Source organism: Bufo gargarizans, chromosome 9, assembly GCF_014858855.1.
Source record: "Bufo gargarizans isolate SCDJY-AF-19 chromosome 9, ASM1485885v1, whole genome shotgun sequence".
Lineage (NCBI taxonomy): Eukaryota > Metazoa > Chordata > Amphibia > Anura > Bufonidae > Bufo > Bufo gargarizans.
In genome coordinates this window covers 47552318-47572516 of record NC_058088.1, presented here as the reverse complement: position 1 = coordinate 47572516, position 20199 = coordinate 47552318, and the positions used below count along the sequence as shown (strand labels likewise).

Here is a 20199-nt window from a genome sequence, read left to right as displayed (position 1 = left end):
ACACTCGGGGTACAGAATAATGACACTGACACTCGGGGTACAGAATAATGACACTGACACTTGGGGAAGAGGATAATGACACTGACACTTGGGATACAGGATAATGATGCTGACACTTGGGGTACAGGATAATGACACTGACACTTGGGGAAGAGGATAATGACACTGACACTCGGGGTACAGGATAATGACACTGACACTTGGGGAAGAGGATAATGACACTGACACTTGGGATACAGGATAATGATGCTGACACTTGGGGTACAGGATAATGACACTGACACTTGGGAAGAGGATAATGACACTGACACTTGGGGAAGAGGATAATGACACTGACATTCGGGGTACAGGATAATGATGCTGACACTTGGGGTACAGGATAATGACACTGACACTTGGGGAAGAGGATAATGACACTGACACTCGGGGTACAGGATAATGATGCTGACACTTGGGGTACAGGATAATGACACTGACACTTGGGGTGCAGGATAATGACACTGACACTTGGGGAAGAGGATAATGACACTGACACTTGGGGAAGAGGATAATGACACTGACATTCGGGGTACAGGATAATGATGCTGACACTTGGGGTACAGGATAATGACACTGACACTTGGGGTACAGGATAATGACACTGACACTTGGGGAAGAGGATAATGACACTGACACTTGGGGAAGAGGATAATGACACTGACACTCGGGGTACAGGATAATGATGCTGACACTCGGGGTACAGGATAATGACACTGACACTTGGGGTACAGGATAATGACACTGACACTTGGGGTACAGGATAATGACACTGACACTTGGGGTACAGGATAATGACACTGACACTGGGGATACAGGATAATGACACTGACACTTGGGGTACAGGATAATGACACTGACACTCGGGGTACAGAATAATGACACTGACACTGGGGATACAGGATAATGACACTGACACTTGGGGTGCAGGATAATGACACTGACACTGGGGATACAGGATAATGACACTGACACTTGGGGTGCAGGATAATGACACTGACACTGGGGATACAGGATAATGACACTGACACTGGGGATACAGGATAATGACACTGACACTTGGGGTACAGGATAATGACACTGACACTGGGGGTACAGGATAATGACACTGACACTTGGGGTACAGGATAATGACACTGACACTCGGGGTACAGGATAATGACACTGACACTTGGGGTACAGGATAATGACACTGACACTCGGGGTACAGGATAATGACACTGACACTTGGGGTACAGGATAATGACACTGACACTCGGGGTACAGAATAATGACACTGACACTTGGGGAAGAGGATAATGACACTGACACTTGGGATACAGGATAATGACACTGACACTTGGGATACAGGATAATGACACTGACACTTGGGATACAGGATAATGACACTGACACTTGGGGTACGGGATAATGACACTGACACTCGGGGTACAGGATAATGACACTGACACTCGGGGTACAGGATAATGACGCTGACACTTGGGGTACAGGACAATGACACTTGGGGTACAGGACAATGACACTTGGGGTACAGGATAATGACAATGGTAAGTTTAGGGGGAAAAAATGGCAGTACTACCGGGGCGCTAAGATTTAACCACACTTTATTTTAGTTTAAAACTAGACATAAACAAAGTGATCGGGTCTTAGTTTAGCTACACGTTTCACCGACGCTCCGTCGGCTTCCTCAGGCTGACCCAGAGGAGGGGCACACACCAGAATTTACACACAAAAAACAGGATATGACATCATTAGATTGACAGGTTCAGTCCACAGATGCATTTAGTAGCATAAATAATTAAAAGCTAAATGAAACGTTGTGCAAATATATTATATAAATAAATAATTGATAGTATATAACTATATATATATATTTAATTAGACTTAAAAGTGCAGCAATACACTGTTTTAGTAATAAATTCTAATTAAATAATAGATTATTAAATAAATTAAAATTTAAAAAAATGAAGATGGCTGACATAAAGTCATTATTTATAATATAAATCTCTGTTAAAATAATTACTTATTCTTCTATATTCATTCATCTATAGTAAGTGCTTGTGGTAGGAAGCCTGAATACCTTCAGGTATCAGCGTCTGCAGGCGAAATATCCAGTAGGATTCTTTATTTACTAATTGTTGGAGTCTATTTTTAGTGTTTGGAGGAATCCAGTCGTTGATGGTGAGTTTTAGAACAGATATATCGCGATTGTGCTGTGTAGAGACGCTACGGTGTTGTTTTTCGTTACTTGTATTTCTTCTATGTTTTTTTTTAATGTGTTTTGTTTAGAAACAGAACAGCACAATTGCGATATATCTGATCTAAAACTCACCATCATCGACTGGATTCCTCCAAACACTAAAAATAGACTCCAACAATTAGTAAATAAAGAATCCTACCGGATATTTCGCCTGCAGACGCTGATACCTGAGGGGCTCAATGAAGTCATAGAACACAATGAATGAATATAGAAGAATAAGTAATTATTTTAACAGAGCTTTCTATTATAAATAATGACTATGTCAGCCATCTTGATTTTTTATTATCATTTATTTTATAATCTATTATTTAATTAGAATTTGTTACTGAAACTAATTTTACATATATATATATACATACACTATTGATTATTTATTTGCCTTTATATAATATATTTGCACAATGTTTCATTTAGCTTTTAATTATTTATGCTACTAAATGTATCTGTGGACTGAACCTGTCAATCTAATGATGTCATTTGACACTGACACTTGGGGTACAGGATACTGACACTGACACTTGGGGTACAGGATAATGACGCTGACACTTGGGGTACAGGATAATGACGCTGACACTTGGGGTACAGGATAATGACGCTGACACTTGGGGTACAGGATAATGACGCTGACACTTGGGGGACAGGATAATGACGCTGACACTTGGGGTACAGGATAATGACGCTGACACTCGGGGTACAGGATAATGACGCTGACACTCGGGGTACAGGATAATGACGCTGACACTTGGGGTACAGGATAATGACGCTGACACTCGGGGTACAGGATAATGACGCTGACACTCGGGGTACAGGATAATGACGCTGACACTCGGGGTACAGGATAATGACGCTGACACTTGGGGTACAGGATAATGACGCTGACACTTGGGGGACAGGATAATGACGCTGACACTTGGGGTACAGGATAATGACGCTGACACTTGGGGTACAGGATAATGACACTGACACTTGGAGTACAGGATAATGACACTGACACTTGGGGTACAGGATAATGACACTGACACTCGGGGTACAGGATAATGACGCTGACACTCGGGGTACAGGATAATTAAACTGACACTCGGGGTACAGGATAATGACACTGACACTCGGGGTACAGGATAATGACACTGACACTCGGGGTACAGGATAATGACACTGACACTCGGGGTACAGGATAATGACACTGACACTCGGGGTACAGGATAATGACACTGACACTCGGGGTACAGGATAATGACACTGACACTCGGGGTACAGGATAATGACACTGACACTCGGGGTACAGGATAATGACGCTGACACTTGGGGTGCAGGATAATGATGCTGACACTTGGGGTGCAGGATAATGATGCTGACACTTGGGGTACATATCAGTAGGTCTCGATGTTTCCGTCAGCCTGTATAATTAAGCATTACAGAGATACATTGTTTCATAAATGGTTTTATCTTCTCGCAGGATTTATTCACACGTCAGTGTTCGGTCAGTGATTTCCATCAGTGATTGGAGCCAAAACCAGGATTAGAGCCTCCACAGACATAAGGTAGAGGGGAAGATCTGCTCCGGTTCTGTGTTTAGAGCCGGACCTGGTTTTGGCTCACAATCACGTGTGAAAGTGGCCTCATGCTGGGCCGAGTGTCAGTCACTGCGAACCACTGTATACGAAAGAAACAGATGAAATCAGTGAAAGACCCGTAACATTTCTACACCTTTAGGCTAGGGCTACACAATGACATTTGTCGTGCGACTATCTGTTACGCAACATTTTTTGTAAAGATAGTCAATGGTGTCGGACTTGGACATGAGACACACTGCCACGGAGACACGGCAGTCGCAAAAAAAAACATCCAAGTTGGATTTTGTGCACCTGTCGTTTCCCAGTCGCCACATGTCGCAGTGCGACACCATTGACTATCATTACAAAAAAAGTTGTGCAACATAAATGTCTCAAGACACTCGTTGCAGTGTCACGCTGTGCAGCCCTCGCCTTCATGTCGGCAGTTTCTGGTCTAATATGTGCAAGATTACAAATATGTGTCCACTGCGCAGCGACTAACACTCTGACGGCACACGCCTCTCTGCTATAGAATTACGGAGCACACAGCGTCTCGCAGGCGTCCCCGTCCAGATGAGCTCTCATGCAGTTCACTATGCTACGTAATGGATAGTTAACCCCTCCAGCTACTCCGCTAATACACTGAGAGCTCTGCTACCTCCAGCTCTGTAAGGTTATAACAAGGTTACCTGTACGGGTGGTGCCGATCTACATGTAGCTAAACCATCTTGATCGCTGGGATGTCACTTACTTCACACACACAGAACGGTCATTTCCATCTCATCAGTTTCAGAAATTAACTGTAAACTTACAAACTTACGAATCTCTTTCACTTGTTTCACGTCGCGGCGATATAAGGTAGCGGGGGAGGCAGAGTAACGTCTGTGCCGGATACATAATAACAATAGACCCCACGTGTTTCTATCTTATATACAATGTAACTATTTGCTAAATGTAAATAAACATCTATATTTAGTTGACATTTTCATTCTTCTTCCATTGGTCCCCAATTCCTGCGAGGGTCATTACGTCATTACGTTCACACAGAGTTTTTCGGAGGAGGTTTTTCAGCCAAAGCCAGAAGTGGATCCAACTGAGAAGAGGACATGTCCTCCTCTTATATTGCTAATTCCTTTTAAATCCACTTCTGGCTTTGGCTGAAAAACCTGCAGGGCAATTCCCCTAAAAACCTCCTACAAAACCTCAGTGTGGACTACCATGGGGTCCCTGTCAACCATAGGATTATCTTCAGCAGCAGATGACTGTAGCTTATGATTTTCTGCATGGAGAAGGTCCCCATTGAATGCTGGGCCCCATAGCAGGTGCTGTTACCTCCATAGTGCGCAGCATAAAGGGATGTACTGGAGAGTAGTGCTGGGATATCAGACGTATTATAAAATGAGGTGACCTCAGCATTGAATGGTGTCAGTTTTGGATCCTTTCGAGAGGGATCTTGAATAAATGTGAAGTAAGTGCCCCACTCTGATAATGCTTCTTTATAGGAAGAAGCTTGAACCTACTGCATTGCTTCCCCTACCTTCTGCTCATAGCTTTTCTGTCTGCAGCCGAAGCTGCCATTCCATCACCATTAGATGCACTTATCAGGTTCTGCATGTCTTTATCACTTTGCCCCTGCCCCAGATAAGCCCTACACGTACAATCCTGTCACTGCCCTAACATTGCTTCTTCTTCTAAACCATAGTCAAAGGGCTGCATTGCCATCTACAGGCCTGAGCAACCCCAATGCAAATGACTTAACATTCAATTTTTTTTCCCAGCATTGATGAATCATTGGGGCCTCAGCCAAGCAGTGACTATTTCTTTGGTTCGATGCTAATGATTTCAAGGCAGAACCAGGATTCAGGAGAGACAGAAGTGGCAAAATTCCACAGAAAACAAGAACAATAGAAATGTCTAATTTACCTGTCGTGTGTGGATGGGGCCAGGTGCCTTGAAGCCTCCTTGACAACTGCACTCCGAGACACTGTAAGGATCCGAGCTGCTGGAGGAGCACTTAGACAATGAGTCACAGCCCACAACAAATGTGTTGTCCAGTGGTAGTTCCTGAATGACGTGATGTTTTTTAGGAGCAACCGGTGTCTCAGGCTTTATCTGGAAGGTGGGTTGTGGAGAAGCGGACTTGTAGTGCTTGGCCAGATCTGGACTATCAGGTTTGAACGTAGTCGGAGTGGTGCCCCAATTATATTTCCCCATAGTTTGCTCTTCTAACTCCACTGGGATGTCCAGTGTGCCATTGATGTGCTCATGGGCAGGATCCTCTGTCTTAGATTCCTCTATAGTAACAAAATTGAGGAGAAGGTTTTTAGGAGAACGCTTCTTCTTCTTCCTCTTTTTCTTGATTTGCCTGTTTTCTTGGTTTGGAGAAACCCATTCCCCACTTTGCTTGTTCTTCTGAACCACTTTGTGCCGTGGGGTTTGGCGACAACGTACGAGAGCAGTGACAAAAATTACCAAAATCACGGTCATGGTCCCCGCTATGATAGCAATGATGATTTTGACGTAGTCGTTGGTCTGCGGTGTTATCTCCCCATCCCCGATGTTCTGTCCAACCGGAGTTTCCATGTTTCTCCTCACAAGCTCTTGAATGTAAGATCCATTGGTGATGGTTTCATTGACAAACAAATGCACCAGTGAAAGAGTATGAAAAGGCTCCGGCTTCCCCGAGTCATTAACTTTTATGACGAGTCTGTGTAAACCATGATCACCGGCAAGTATTTTCTCCTTCAAGCTGATATTACCACTCCTTTCATCAATGGTGAATAAACCCCTGGAGTTACCTCCTATTATACTGTAACGCAAATCGGCATTTATCCCGGTGTCATTATCCACGGCAAAGACTTTGGTTACTATGGAGCCAGGGTTGGTTGAGGTTGGCACCAATTCATATGAATAATTAGTGGATGGGATGACAAATACTGGCCGGTTATCATTGACGTCCTCAACGAATATGGTCACTTTTACTGTTGAAGACTTTTGAGGGGTTCCTCGATCCACGGCTCTGACTTGAAAGGTGTAGGCACCTTGTTGCTCCCTGTCAAAGGTTATATTTGGCTTAATGACCCCTGTATGGGGATCAATTATAAAATTATCCTTTGCGTTCACAAGCGAGAGAGTAAACTCAGCGTTCTCTCCTATATCTTCATCTGTTACGGTGATGAGGCCAACGGTGCCATAAGTTGGTAGGTTCTCTGGCACATAAAAGTTATATTCGTTATGTGTGAACGAGGGACTGTTATCATTTTGATCCAGGACTGATAAGGTCACCGTGGTATTGGTTTGTAGGGAAGGCATCCCATTGTCCTTAGCAATGACTGTAAAGGTATACCTGTCCTGCTTCTCCCGATCCAGTTTCCTTACGGCGCTGAGAATTCCCGTCCGCCTATCAAGGTTAAATATGGTCGGGGAATTGGGACCAAGCATATAACTGAGCTCAGCGTTGCGCCCGCTGTCTGCATCGGTGGCACTGATTTTGGTCAGCTCTGTGCCGGGTGGGTTGTTCTCAACAAACGATAGACCAATGACTGGAAGGGTAAAAACTGGAGGATTGTCATTTTCATCCTTGACTTTAATAAGAAGCATGGCGGATTGGTTGAGCGGTGGCTTTCCAGAATCGGAGGCGACAATTTTGATTGCATATTCCCTTGTGGCTTCATAATCCAGAGGGGCCGCAGTCTCCAATAGAAATTGATTGTCAAACACTGGCTTTAACCTAAAGGGGGCGTCATGGTCTGTGAAACAAGTCACCTTGCCGTTAAGATCGGCGTCCTTATCGGTAACCGTGATCAGGGCGATTTTTGTATTAATTGGAGCCTTCTCAGAGATTTGCACAGTTCCATTGACAGGGTTTATAATATACCTTGTATCAATCGATGGAATGTTATCATTTATGTCTGTGATGTTTATGGTGACGGTGGCCCGAGAAGGAGTTGAGCTCCCATCACTTGCTAAGACGGTCAGTTTATGGTAATGAGATTCTTCACGATCCAGGGGTTCCCTAACAGTAATTAATCCAGTATTATTATCAATGGCAAAATGGCGCCTGGCAAGGTTAGAGATCTGGTTTCCAAAATAAAAATGAATTTTGGCATTGGAGCCGAGGTCCGCATCAGTCGCATGAAGTTGTGTCACCGAGGTCCCCACAGCTGCATTTTCTGGTATATTCACTTCAATGTCTTTATCCTTAAAAACAGGACGGTTGTCATTGACATCGGTGACCGTGACTTGTAAAATTGCCGTACTGGATCTGGGGGGATTCCCACCGTCTTCCACCTTAATCTTCATGACGTAAGTATCCCTCTGCTCTCTGTCCAGACTCTGCTGGACGATAAGTTGGGGCCACTTGTCTCCTTCGGGAGTTTCAATGACATCGAGTCCAAACACGTTTTGGCCCTAAAATATAAAAAGAACAAAAACACAATAAGTATTTTTGTAAACATTCAGACCCATACAATATAATCCAAAAGTATCAATATAATAACCAATTAATGGTGATTTTCCATTAGTATAATCCATTAAGGCACTCTAGACCAGGGATTAGACCAGGGATCAGCAATCTCTGGCACTCCAGCTCTTCAGGAAGTACAACTCCCAGAATGCTCCCGTCGCTTCTATGGAACAGTCAAAGCTTGCATGCTGGGAGTTGTAGTTTAACAGCAGCTGGGATGCTAAAGTCTGTGAAGGTTCTCATTTATCCAGGTCATGGTATATATCTGTAAAGAATAAATCAAGGCAACTGGACGTACTGTAGATTTCTTGAAAACGTTTCACTCGTTCTTCCAACGAGCTTTCTCAATTCTTCCAACGAGCTTTCTCAATTGAGAAAGCTCGTTGGAAGAACGAGTGAAACGTTTTCAAGAAATCTACAGTACGTCCAGTTGCCTTGATTTATTCTTTACAGATATATGGGATGCTAAAGGTTGCTGATTCCTTCTCAAGAATATTTGACAATTATAACCTAGTGAGGCCAGGTTCAACATGACTGACCAGCATATGTCCCATGGAGGACATTATAAATCCTGGAGAAATAAGGAGGTGGGTTAGGTAGTTGGGCACCTGCCTGAGGATCTGGGCTTCCAGGGCCTTTTTCTGCACCATGTACCCAGTGAAGTATGGTCCAGAAAAAAGAGACAAAGTGGTCAACAGTGCTCCAATAATCAGAAGATCCAAATGCACATGTGTTTATCAGAACATCCATTTCAGGGGTATCACCATGGATAGTTTGGAATCGGGTTGGCTACTATGAGTAACAGAATCTCAAAAAGTCTGAGAAAAATGTTTTGAGCAACAACTTACAATGTTACACTGTAAAAAGTGTGGGCTGGTTACAATTTGTGGAAACATTGTTCCTTAGCTTGCCTGAGTTTTGGCAACGTGATTGGGAAGGTGTATCAAAGCTGGTGTGAAACTGACTTGGTTACCCACGGCAACCAGATTCCACCTTTAATTTTCCAAATGAACCTTGAAACGTGAAAGGTGGAATCTGAGTGGTTTCTATGGGCAACAAAGAGAGTTTTGATAAATCCCCCCCAATATCTCAAGTTGCCTTCAACCATAAATTCTTCTGGTTTCCTGTGCATTGTGGGAGCTTAGGTCACATATGTTACATGTCAAGGGGGTAGAACTAAACTGTTGCATGTTTCCAAGGGCAACCAGAAGAATTTTTTATGTTCCTTATACATGATTTAATAAAAAGTCACAACTACAAAAAACAGTAAAGCAAAACATTGAATGGTAGTTTGACTCTTGTATAGATTTTAGCTGTGAAATTCTGTTGACGTGGGGGTGATTTGCGCCCTGCCCGCTTCTTTCTATGACCATCGCCGACACTCCACCTCCCGTAAACCTGTGAATATTCATAGCTACAGTACCCATTTCTGAAAGCGACTTGAGCTAATAAATTAAATACACTTTTCAAGATGTTAATCTAATTTTCTTACCCAGATGGGTCCGCGCCGCCAGTGAGCGTGAAAATAAATTCCCAGAAAAAAAACATTTAAAACTGATTAACTCAAGAAACATCTAACAAGCCAACTGACGCATGCCAACGAAAACCCCCAGATTAAATTATTTTGTCTTAACTCAGAATTTATTTTACCAAATACGTTACAAAAAATGTTCATTCCATTTAAGAGCCTTGTCGCATGAAAAGAAGCTGCGGTATTTCCCGTAATTAGGGCTTGATGGGCTTTTACCACTGGATTCTTCCCAGCAGGCGCCCACCTGGTATTCGTTATTATGTAGCAATATTAGGGTTTTAGTTTATGTTTACTATATAGCACTACCCTATAGTCACTGTATGGCAGTGCTATGGTATGTGGTGATTTTGTGGGATGCATATTACATGATTACCATTAGTGTTGAGCGAATCAAAGTCAAACTAATTGACTTTGATCAGAATTTTAGGAAAAAATTGGATTAGCTGTGAAGCCAAATTTCCTCGCGCTTTGTGGTAACGAATCAATTTTCCCTGAAATGGCAGTAAAAAACAAACAAAAAAAAATACATACTTCCTTCCATTTTTGTGGCAAGAGGCCCTTGCAGCCATCTTGATTGAAGATACCACGCAAAATCTCCCATGTGGTGACGTATGACATCACCAAGCCAGCGCAATGATGTCATCCTGTCACCTCGCGAGATTTCACGCAGTGTCTTCAATGAAGATGGCAGCGACGGCCTTTACGCAATGAAATGGATGAGGTGAGTATTTATTTATTTATTACCCTGATTAACCTCTGAAAGGCCTAAATGTCAGCCGCGATTGGCGATAACTGCAGCATCTGAGGGGTTAAATGATGGGGGCTGGCGTGATCGCAGTTCCCCGTCATTGCACCCACAAAGAAATGTGCTTCGTGACAAAGTAATTCATCACAAAGCTAATTTCTTTGTGAAATTCGGCAAAGCAGCCGAATCGAATTCTCCATATCTTCGCTCATCTCTAGTGTTCAGCGCGAACATTTGAATAGCAAATTTTTATCGCGAATATCGCCACTTCGAGAATTTGTGAATATTCAGAATATAGTGCTATATATTCGTTACATCGAATATTCAGCATTTTTTTTCCATCTGAACACATGATTGCTCTCTGCTTCTTGCTTGTGGGCCAATGAGAAGGAAGCAATGTCAAGTTCACAACAATACTTAGTGCACCAATCAGATCTGCTAAAATCTGAAGTTGCATGTAGTGCGAAAAAATATTCAAATCAATGCCGATTAGCGCAATCGCGAATATATTGGAGCGCTCTATCTGCATATAAAGCTATTGTAATGTTCTGCCGTGCCAACCATTGTCTCCAGTCTCAGAAAAACTTCTAGCAGCTTGAAAAATGTAGCCAAAGTGACCCACACCGGTATTTCGCGTTACGAATTCGCATTACACGATTTTTACATTGCCGATTTTTCGCATTTAATAAAATAATCTTGAGTTCTCAAATTCAAGAATATATGATGAATATTCTACAAAATATTCGTGAAATAACACGACTTCGAATATAGCCCCAGCCGCTCATCACTACTCATCTCTACTTCCGATATTGAACTTTACAGAAGCACTGTATGGCGGTGTTTTACAGGGAACCTGTGGCCTGTGAGCGAACCAGATAAGATTTGTTTGGTTTACCAAATTTCTCTCTCTCGTCAGTTCGTGCAAAACGAATTACCCAAAATTTGGGTTCCACTGAACCTCAACTTTTTGAGAAATTCAGACCGAATCCCGAACCAGTAGAACCAGTTTGCTCTTCCTTACAGTACTGTACGGTAAAGATACTATATTAGACTTCTAAATAAGCACTGTACCGTATGGTAGCATTATGTAGAGATTTTATTAGACATTACTACAGACATCTTATGTGCTTACTCAATGTGACTATTATTTAGTCACTATATGACAGTATTATGCAAGGAAGTTATGGGACGTTATGCCAACGTTACGTGTACTATATGAGGTTATGCTTTCTGAGATTTCTGAGAAGTGTTATCTAAACTAAGCAAACACCTTCAGTTGCTTTTCAATGGGTTTTGTTTAAAGATAATGCAATAATTTAAGAAATTTGAGTTAAGAGTTTGAGTGCTGACCCTGCTACATCTGTATATGTACTGTATGGCAGTATTATGCTAGAACTCTATGGTACTGTTATTTCAGCACTGTATGACACTGTTACGTGTTCATTATATGAGGCCATTATATGTTTTCTTGCACTACTGTAAATGATTTGGTTATTAGTAATTGTACTGCGGCTTTATTTCTGTACTGTATGGTAATATTATTGAGGCAAGGAGGGCAATGTGACCACCCTAAGCTGCAGTGCCCCCACCTGTATGGTGGCTACATCCTACAATGTCAGCGGCTCTATCTTCCATGTTCTTGTGTCCACCCATAGGACATAGTGTCAGCACGTCCTCACAACAGGAGCAGAATATGGAGGCTATCCCCTAATAATCAGGAACACAAGCTGCCCCTCATGGTATCCTAAGGAGCCCAGTCTCAGGACTGTCAGTGGTTTATGAAGCTGCTATCAGGACATTTCTGATTCCTCCTCCTGCATTCTGACATCGCTCCCATTCACATCCTCAGTTTTCAGAATAAACTCAACTGAACTTTAGTATTTTATATTTTTACAACAAATAATTGTTTTGTTTGCAGAGCGGAGGCTCCTCATTGTTCTGCAGCAATTCATGCTTTTTTCTGTTTAGTATTGACAGGATAATAAAAGTTTATACATTATGAGAATCAACTCTGGAAGGTTTTCAAATTCTCATGAGGGAATTTCATGACTGCCGGCTTTACAGCGACGATTACAGCCACACAAACACAGGCAGCAACAACCGGGCCCTGGGGCCAAAGGGACACAAAGGTCAAATACAGCAATGCCAATGTTTATTTTACTGTCTATTATGTTTTCTGTGACATGACAGTGTGTATTACCTCTGTACTGTGACATCACTGTGTGTATTACCTCTGTACTGTGACATCACTGTGTATTATCTCTGTACTGTGACATCACTGTGTGTATTATCCCTGTACTGTGACATGACAGTGTTTATTATCCCTGTACTGTGACATGACAGTGTGTATTATCTCTGTACTGTGACATCACTGTGTTTATTTTCCCTGTACTGTGACATCACTGTGTGTATTATCCTCGTACTGTGACATCACTGTGTTTATTTTCCCTGTACTGTGACATCACTGTGTGTATTATCCTCGTACTGTGACATCACTGTGTTTATTATCCCTGTACTGTGACATCACTGTGTTTATTAACCCTGTACTGTGACATCACTGTGTTTATTAACCCTGTACTGTGACATCACTGGCCCAGATTCAGGTAGATTTGCCCATTACTTACACCTGAGCCGCTCAGCTGAATTTCTCTGCGCTGGAGCAATTTTGCCAAATTGCCACCTGATTCAGGAATCGTTTGTTCATTTAATTTGCACCTGTTTAAGGCAAAGCTGAGGGCGCAAGGCCGTGCAAGTCAAAGTGGGTGTGCCCCTATGTAAATGAGGAATTTTCGGCTCAGCAGAGGTTTGCTAGCATAATTTCAGGGCAAATCCTGCTCAGCTGCTTGCACTGAGCAAATAAATAGGAGCAGACTTGCGCAGGTTCTTTGCTGAATTTCATCCTGCTTTTTCCTACCCCCCCCTGAGCAAGGAAATTCAGCCCTTTTGCAAGACATGGCACCTCCCAAAGGGACCAAAATAAGGAAGGCCAACTTTGTGGCTGCAGAGATGGACATCCTGATTGCTGCACTCCAGCAGCATAAGGAAGTCCTATATGGTGCCCAGCGGGCAAACACCACCATTGCCCAAAGGAGGGCTATATATGAAGCCATTGCCCTGGACATCAATGCCCTGGGTAATGAAGTGCGTACCTGGGATGACATTTGGCCATCTTTTGCTAACTTGCCCCTGCTTTTAACAGGAGCAAGTTTGCCCAGGGAAAAAAGCTTGCACGCTTCCAGCGCAAGATGCGCATCACACGCGCATGTTTCTGAATCATCGGCAGTACCTAATTTGCATATTCGCTGAGGGAATTCCATGAAGGCGCAACTTACACCCCGCGCAAAATTGCACGAAAATTGCGCAGGAACAGCTAGGCTGCGTGCGCGGGAAAATGGCCGCATTTCAGGCTTAACTGGTTTACAGAATCAGCCCCAAATTTGCATAGGAGCAAATCAGTACTTGCGCGGCGCAAATCACACTTGTTCCCGCGCAAGTGCTTCTTGAATCTGGGCCACTGTGTGTATTATCTCTGTACTGTGACATCACTGTGTGTATTACCTCTGTACTGTGACATCACTGTGTTTATTATCCCTGTACTGTGACATCACTGTGTTTATTATCTCTGTACTGTGACATCACTGTGTGTATTATCTCTGTACTGTGACATCACTGTGTTTATTAACCCTGTACTGTGACATCACTGTGTGTATTATCCTCGTACTGTGACATCACTGTGTTTATTATCCCTGTACTGTGACATCACTGTGTTTATTAACCCTGTACTGTGACATCACTGTTTTTATTATCTCTGTACTGTGACATCACTGTGTATATTATCTCTGTACTGTGACATCACTGTGTATATTATCTCTGTACTGTGACATCACTGTGTTTATTATCCCTGTACTGTGACATCACTGTGTATATTATCCCTGTATTATCCCTGTACTGTGACATCACTGTGTGTATTATCCCTGTACTGTGACATCACTGTGTTTATTATCCCTGTACTGTGACATCACTGTGTGTATTATCCCTGTACTGTGACATCGCTGTGTTTATTATCCCTGTACTGTGACATCGCTGTGTTTATTATCCCTGTACTGTGACATCACTGTGTTTATTATCTCTGTACTGTGACATCACTGTGTGTATTATCCCTGTACTGTGACATCACTGTGTGTATTATCTCTGTACTGTGACATCACTGTGTGTATTATCCCTGTACTGTGACGTCACTGTGTGTATTATCCCTGTACTGTGACGTCACTGTGTGTATTATCCCTGTACTGTGACGTCACTGTGTGTATTATCTCTGTACTGTGACATCACTGTGTGTATTATCCCTGTACTGTGACATCGCTGTGTGTATTATCCCTGTACTATGACATCACTGTGTTTATTATCCCTATGCTGTGACATCACTGTGTTTATTATCCCTGTACTGTGACATCACTGTGTTTATTATCCCTGTACTGTGACATCACTGTGTTTATTATCCCTGTACTGTGACATCACTGTGTGTATTATCCCTGTACTGTGACATCACTGTGTTTATTATCCCTGTACTGTGACATCACTGTGTTTATTATCCCTGTACTGTGACATCACTGTGTGTATTATCCCTAGTACTGTGACATCACTGTGTTTATTATCCCTGTACTGTGACATCACTGTGTTTATTATCCCTGTACTGTGACATCACTGTGTTTATTATCCCTGTACTGTGACATCACTGTGTGTATTATCCCTGTACTGTGACATCACTGTGTTTATTATCCCTGTACTGTGACATCACTGTGTTTATTATCCCTGTACTGTGACATCACTGTGTTTATTATCCCTGTACTGTGACATCACTGTGTGTATTATCCCTGTACTGTGACATCACTGTGTTATTATCCTGTACTGTGACATCACTGTGTTTATTATCCCTGTACTGTGACATCACTGTGTGTATTATCCCTGTACTGTGACATCACTGTGTTTATTATCCCTGTACTGTGACATCACTGTGTTTATTATCCCTGATACTGTGACATCACTGTGTTTATTATCCCTGTACTGTGACATCACTGTGTTTATTATTCTGTACTGTGACATCACTGTGTGTATTATTCTGTACTGTGACATCACTGTGTTATTATCCTGTACTGTGACATCACTGTGTTTATTATCCCTGTACTGTGACATCACTGTGTTTATTATCCCTGTACTGTGACATCACTGTGTTTATTATGTCTGTACTGTGACATCACTGTGTTTATTAGTCTGTACTGTGACATCACTGTGTGTATTATTCTGTACTGTGACATCACTGTGTTTATTATCCTGTACTGTGACATCACTGTGTTTATTATCCCTGTACTGTGACATCACTGTGTTTATTATCCCTGTACTGTGACATCACTGTGTTTATTATCCCTGTACTGTGACATCACTGTGTTTATTATCCCTGTACTGTGACATCACTGTGTTTATTATCCCTGTACTGTGACATCACTGTGTTTATTATCCCTGTACTGTGACATCACTGTGTTTATTATCCCTGTACTGTGACATCACTGTGTTTATTATCCCTGTACTGTGACATCACTGTGTTTATTATCCCTGTACTGTGACATCACTGTGTTTATTATCCCTGTACTGTGACATCACTGTGTTTATTATCCCTGTACTGTGACATCACTGTGTTTATTATCCCTGTACTGTGACATCACTGTGTTATTATCCCTGTACTGTTGACATCACTGTGTTTATTAGTCTGTACTGTGACATCACTGTGTGTATTATTCTGTACTGTGACATCACTGTGTGTATTATCCTGTACTGTGACATCACTGTGTTTATTATCCCTGTACTGTGACATCACTGTGTTTATTATCCCTGTACTGTGACATCACTGTGTTTATTATGTCTGTACTGTGACATCACTGTGTTTATTATGTCTGTACTGTGACATCACTGTGTGTATTATTCTGTACTGTGACATCACTGTGTTTATTATCCTGTACTGTGACATCACTGTGTTTATTATCCCTGTACTGTGACATCACTGTGTTTATTATCCCTGTACTGTGACATCACTGTGTTTATTATCCCTGTACTGTGACATCACTGTGTTTATTATCCCTGTACTGTGACATCACTGTGTTTATTATCCTGTACTGTGACATCACTGTGTTTATTATCCCTGTACTGTGACATCACTGTGTTTATTATCCCTGTACTGTGACATCACTGTGTTTATTATCCCTGTACTGTGACATCACTGTGTTTATTATCCCTGTACTGTGACATCACTGTGTTTATTATCCCTGTACTGTGACATCACTGTGTTTATTATCCCTGTACTGTGACATCACTGTGTTTATTATCCCTGTACTGTGACATCACTGTGTTTATTATCCCTGTACTGTGACATCACTGTGTTTATTATCCCTGTACTGTGACATCACTGTGTTTATTATCTCTGTACTGTGACATCACTGTGTTTATTATCCCTGTACTGTGACATCACTGTTTATTATCCCTGTACTGTGATGTCACTGTGTGTTTTTATTACAATGTAAATGTTCTGTCTGAATGGTTATATTTGATACTATCTAGTAAAGAACACATAAATAAATATAGAATTATGTCGACTTGGTTACAGAGTTTGCAGTGGAACACACACATTCTCGGTTGCAGAACTATTCACAGTTCTTGTAGTGTTAATTGCAGGATTCTTCCACACAGAAATCTGGAGCTTGTTTGTTTCAGTTCAATAGTATCAATCGGAGAGAAAAAGCGCAGTTGGAGTTTATGGCTTTTTACGAGGAGACTTTAATTTTCACCGACTTCCTGATTAAAAGTTGTAGCGCAATTCAAAGTGTCAATGAGGGAACAGACTGCAAACTCTCCCGGTGCGACCATTGTGCTGAGGCTCAGGGACTGTGCTGGAGGCATGTACATATAATCCACCATGCACATCCAACCCCCAGTGTACACCTCGCTATAGACCCCTCACACCCACTGTACCCCCCCCCCCCACTTACTCCCATGAATTCCAATCAGATTTATGGTGACATCATTCACTGCATGTAGCAGTGCTATAAAACTTCTGCAACATTGTAGCAAATGCTGATCTTTAAGGATGAGAAACCTGCAACTACTGTGAAATGTTACAAGAAGATTAACTGTTACCCTCATCATCCTCATCCATGAAGGGGGGATCCCGGTATATTTTATGTGTTTCCACAACATGGAGCAGAAGCTTTAATAATTGCAAACAATTTGAATAAATCTGAAAATCCTCAGATTGATCACGACTTTTATACATTTCCCACCTCCAGATCTGCAGTTACAATTCATTTAACCCCAGCAGCTGATCTAACATCTTGTCCTATGTTATAGTAGATGCAGTTTCAGAGGAGCGTGCAATGCCTGGTGTGAACAGTACACTTATAAAAATGTGCATACAGATGTTTATTACCTGGACCCCTGACAATTTGCTGCCTGGAAAGCTGCTTCGTGAAAAAGGACTTATAGTGGGTGGGCAGCCCTGGCAAAGACACTGAATAATAAATGTTCAGCAAAATTATGCATGCAGCTTTGGATGTGACTGGAGTATACGCTATGATAAAATACTAGTGTATCTAATACATCTAGTGTATCTAATAAATTAATATAAGCAAGGGCTATACAGACTCTGATCAAAAGAGGGCAGCGGGAAGATCTTTGAGGAATAGGACCTTTGATGACGTCACTGCGCTCATCACATGATCTTTTACCATGGTGATGGATCATGTGACGGACCATGTGATGAGCGCAGTGACGTCATCAAAGGTCCTTTTCCTCACAGATGAAGACAGAAGAGATGCCGGCTGCGCGAACAAGTGGATGTAGGTGAGTTATATTATTTTTTTTTTTTTTTACTATGCATTCTGTATTCAGAATGCTATTATTTTCCCTTATAACCATGTTATAAGGGAAAATAATATAGATCGGGTCCCCATCCTGATCCGTCTCCTAGCAACCGTGCGTGAAAATCGCACCGCATCCGCACTTGCTTGCTGATGTTTGCGATTTTCACGCAGCTCCATTCACTTCTATGGGGCCTGCGTTGCGTGAAAAAATGCAGAATATAGAGCATGCTGCGATTTTCACACAACGCACAAGTGATGCGTGAAAATCACCGCTCATGTGCACAGCCCCATAGAAATGAATGGGTCCGGATTCAGTGCGGGTGCAATGCGTTCAGGTCACGCATTGCACCCGCGCGGAAATCTCGCCCGTGTGAAAGGGGCCTAACTGTCAGCAAGCTGCTGTTGACAGATCCAATAGTCCTAATTTGAATTAAATCCCATTCTGGGCTCTGAGGTCCAGGAGGCGGTCCTATCTCTGAGTGTGTACACACACAAAGCTGTCAATCACAGATAGGACCGCCTCCTGGACTACAAAGTCCAGAATGAGCAGGAATTTAAATAAATAAATGATAAGTTTCACTAAATCGTTTCCCATAAACCTATATTTGACCCTGCTCAGCTCCTCCTGCTCTATGACACGCTGCAGCTCAAATAGCATGTTCAATAAGACAGGTTCCCTTAAAAACAGTAATAATGTGCACTATATACACAATAGGATCAGTCAACAGCAGGTTTATTGTTGACAGTTTCGAGATAGCAACAGAATACATATACTTTGTATAGAATAGAGCAGGAATGATGACTGGAAGCTTAGTGCATCGCCTCGTGATAACTCTCAGCGTGAGACGTGTAGAAGATGGAGGACGTCCCAGGGGCCCCTCCATGTGACGGGTAATGGCGTTCTATGTCAGAATTAAGCTCTTGAGGCTCGTCTAGGATTCTTACAGAGGATTTGTGGTCATTTTCTGTATGCTTAGCTTCTTAGCAGTATTAGCTCTATGGGTATCCTACAATACTGGGGACGTACCTGCCAGCAAAGCAAGCGCAGCGCGCCACAGTGTGCGGAGCAGTCTCCAGTAGTGTGCGCACCGTGTAACGCATCCCTGTCTACATTCAGCTCCAACTTCCAAGAAAAATAAAAATAAAAATGGTGGATCTCCCAAATCAGCTGCCTGTGCGTTCCACGAGAGCAGAAATATCTGCATCCAGAAATAAAAATCCCGTGAAAAATAAGGAGAAATTCTGCCCAAATGTCTGTGTAGGACTATCAAGAATAGCGTCTACCTGGGAGCAAAATCTCTCCCCTGTCCTTTCCGTTTGCTACAATGTATTAGCACAGGAAGAATGTATCAGTGTTGGGCCTCATGCACACGGCCATTGTTTTGGTCCGCATCAGAGTCGCAGTTTTGGCGGCTCGGATGCGGACCCATTCACTTCAATGGGGCCGCAAAAGATGCGGACAGCACTCTGTGTGCTGTCCGTATCCGTAGCTCCGTTCCGTGGTCCGCAAAAAAATATATAATCTGTCCTATTCTTGTCCGCGTTTTGCAGACAAGAATAGGCAGTTATATTAATGGCTGTCAGTGCCGTTCCGCAAATTGCGGAATGCACACGGACGCCATCCGTGTTTTGCGGATCAGCGGTTTGCGGACCGCAAAACACACAACGGTCGTGTGCATGAGGAATTAGCTCACAAAGGATT

The 20199-nt window shown here is 42.5% G+C and overlaps 1 protein-coding gene across 2 annotated transcripts in view; it reads right to left on the bottom strand.

The window, feature by feature from the left end:
* Positions 1–20199, bottom strand: part of PCDH11X (protocadherin 11 X-linked) — a 204587-nt gene that overhangs the window by 11306 nt on the left and 173082 nt on the right. For both annotated transcript variants that reach the window (XM_044268644.1, XM_044268645.1), the window contains exon 3: positions 5773–8259. In XM_044268644.1, coding sequence (XP_044124579.1) covers positions 5773–8259 — 2487 coding nt within the window. The remainder of the gene's footprint in view (positions 1–5772; positions 8260–20199) is intronic.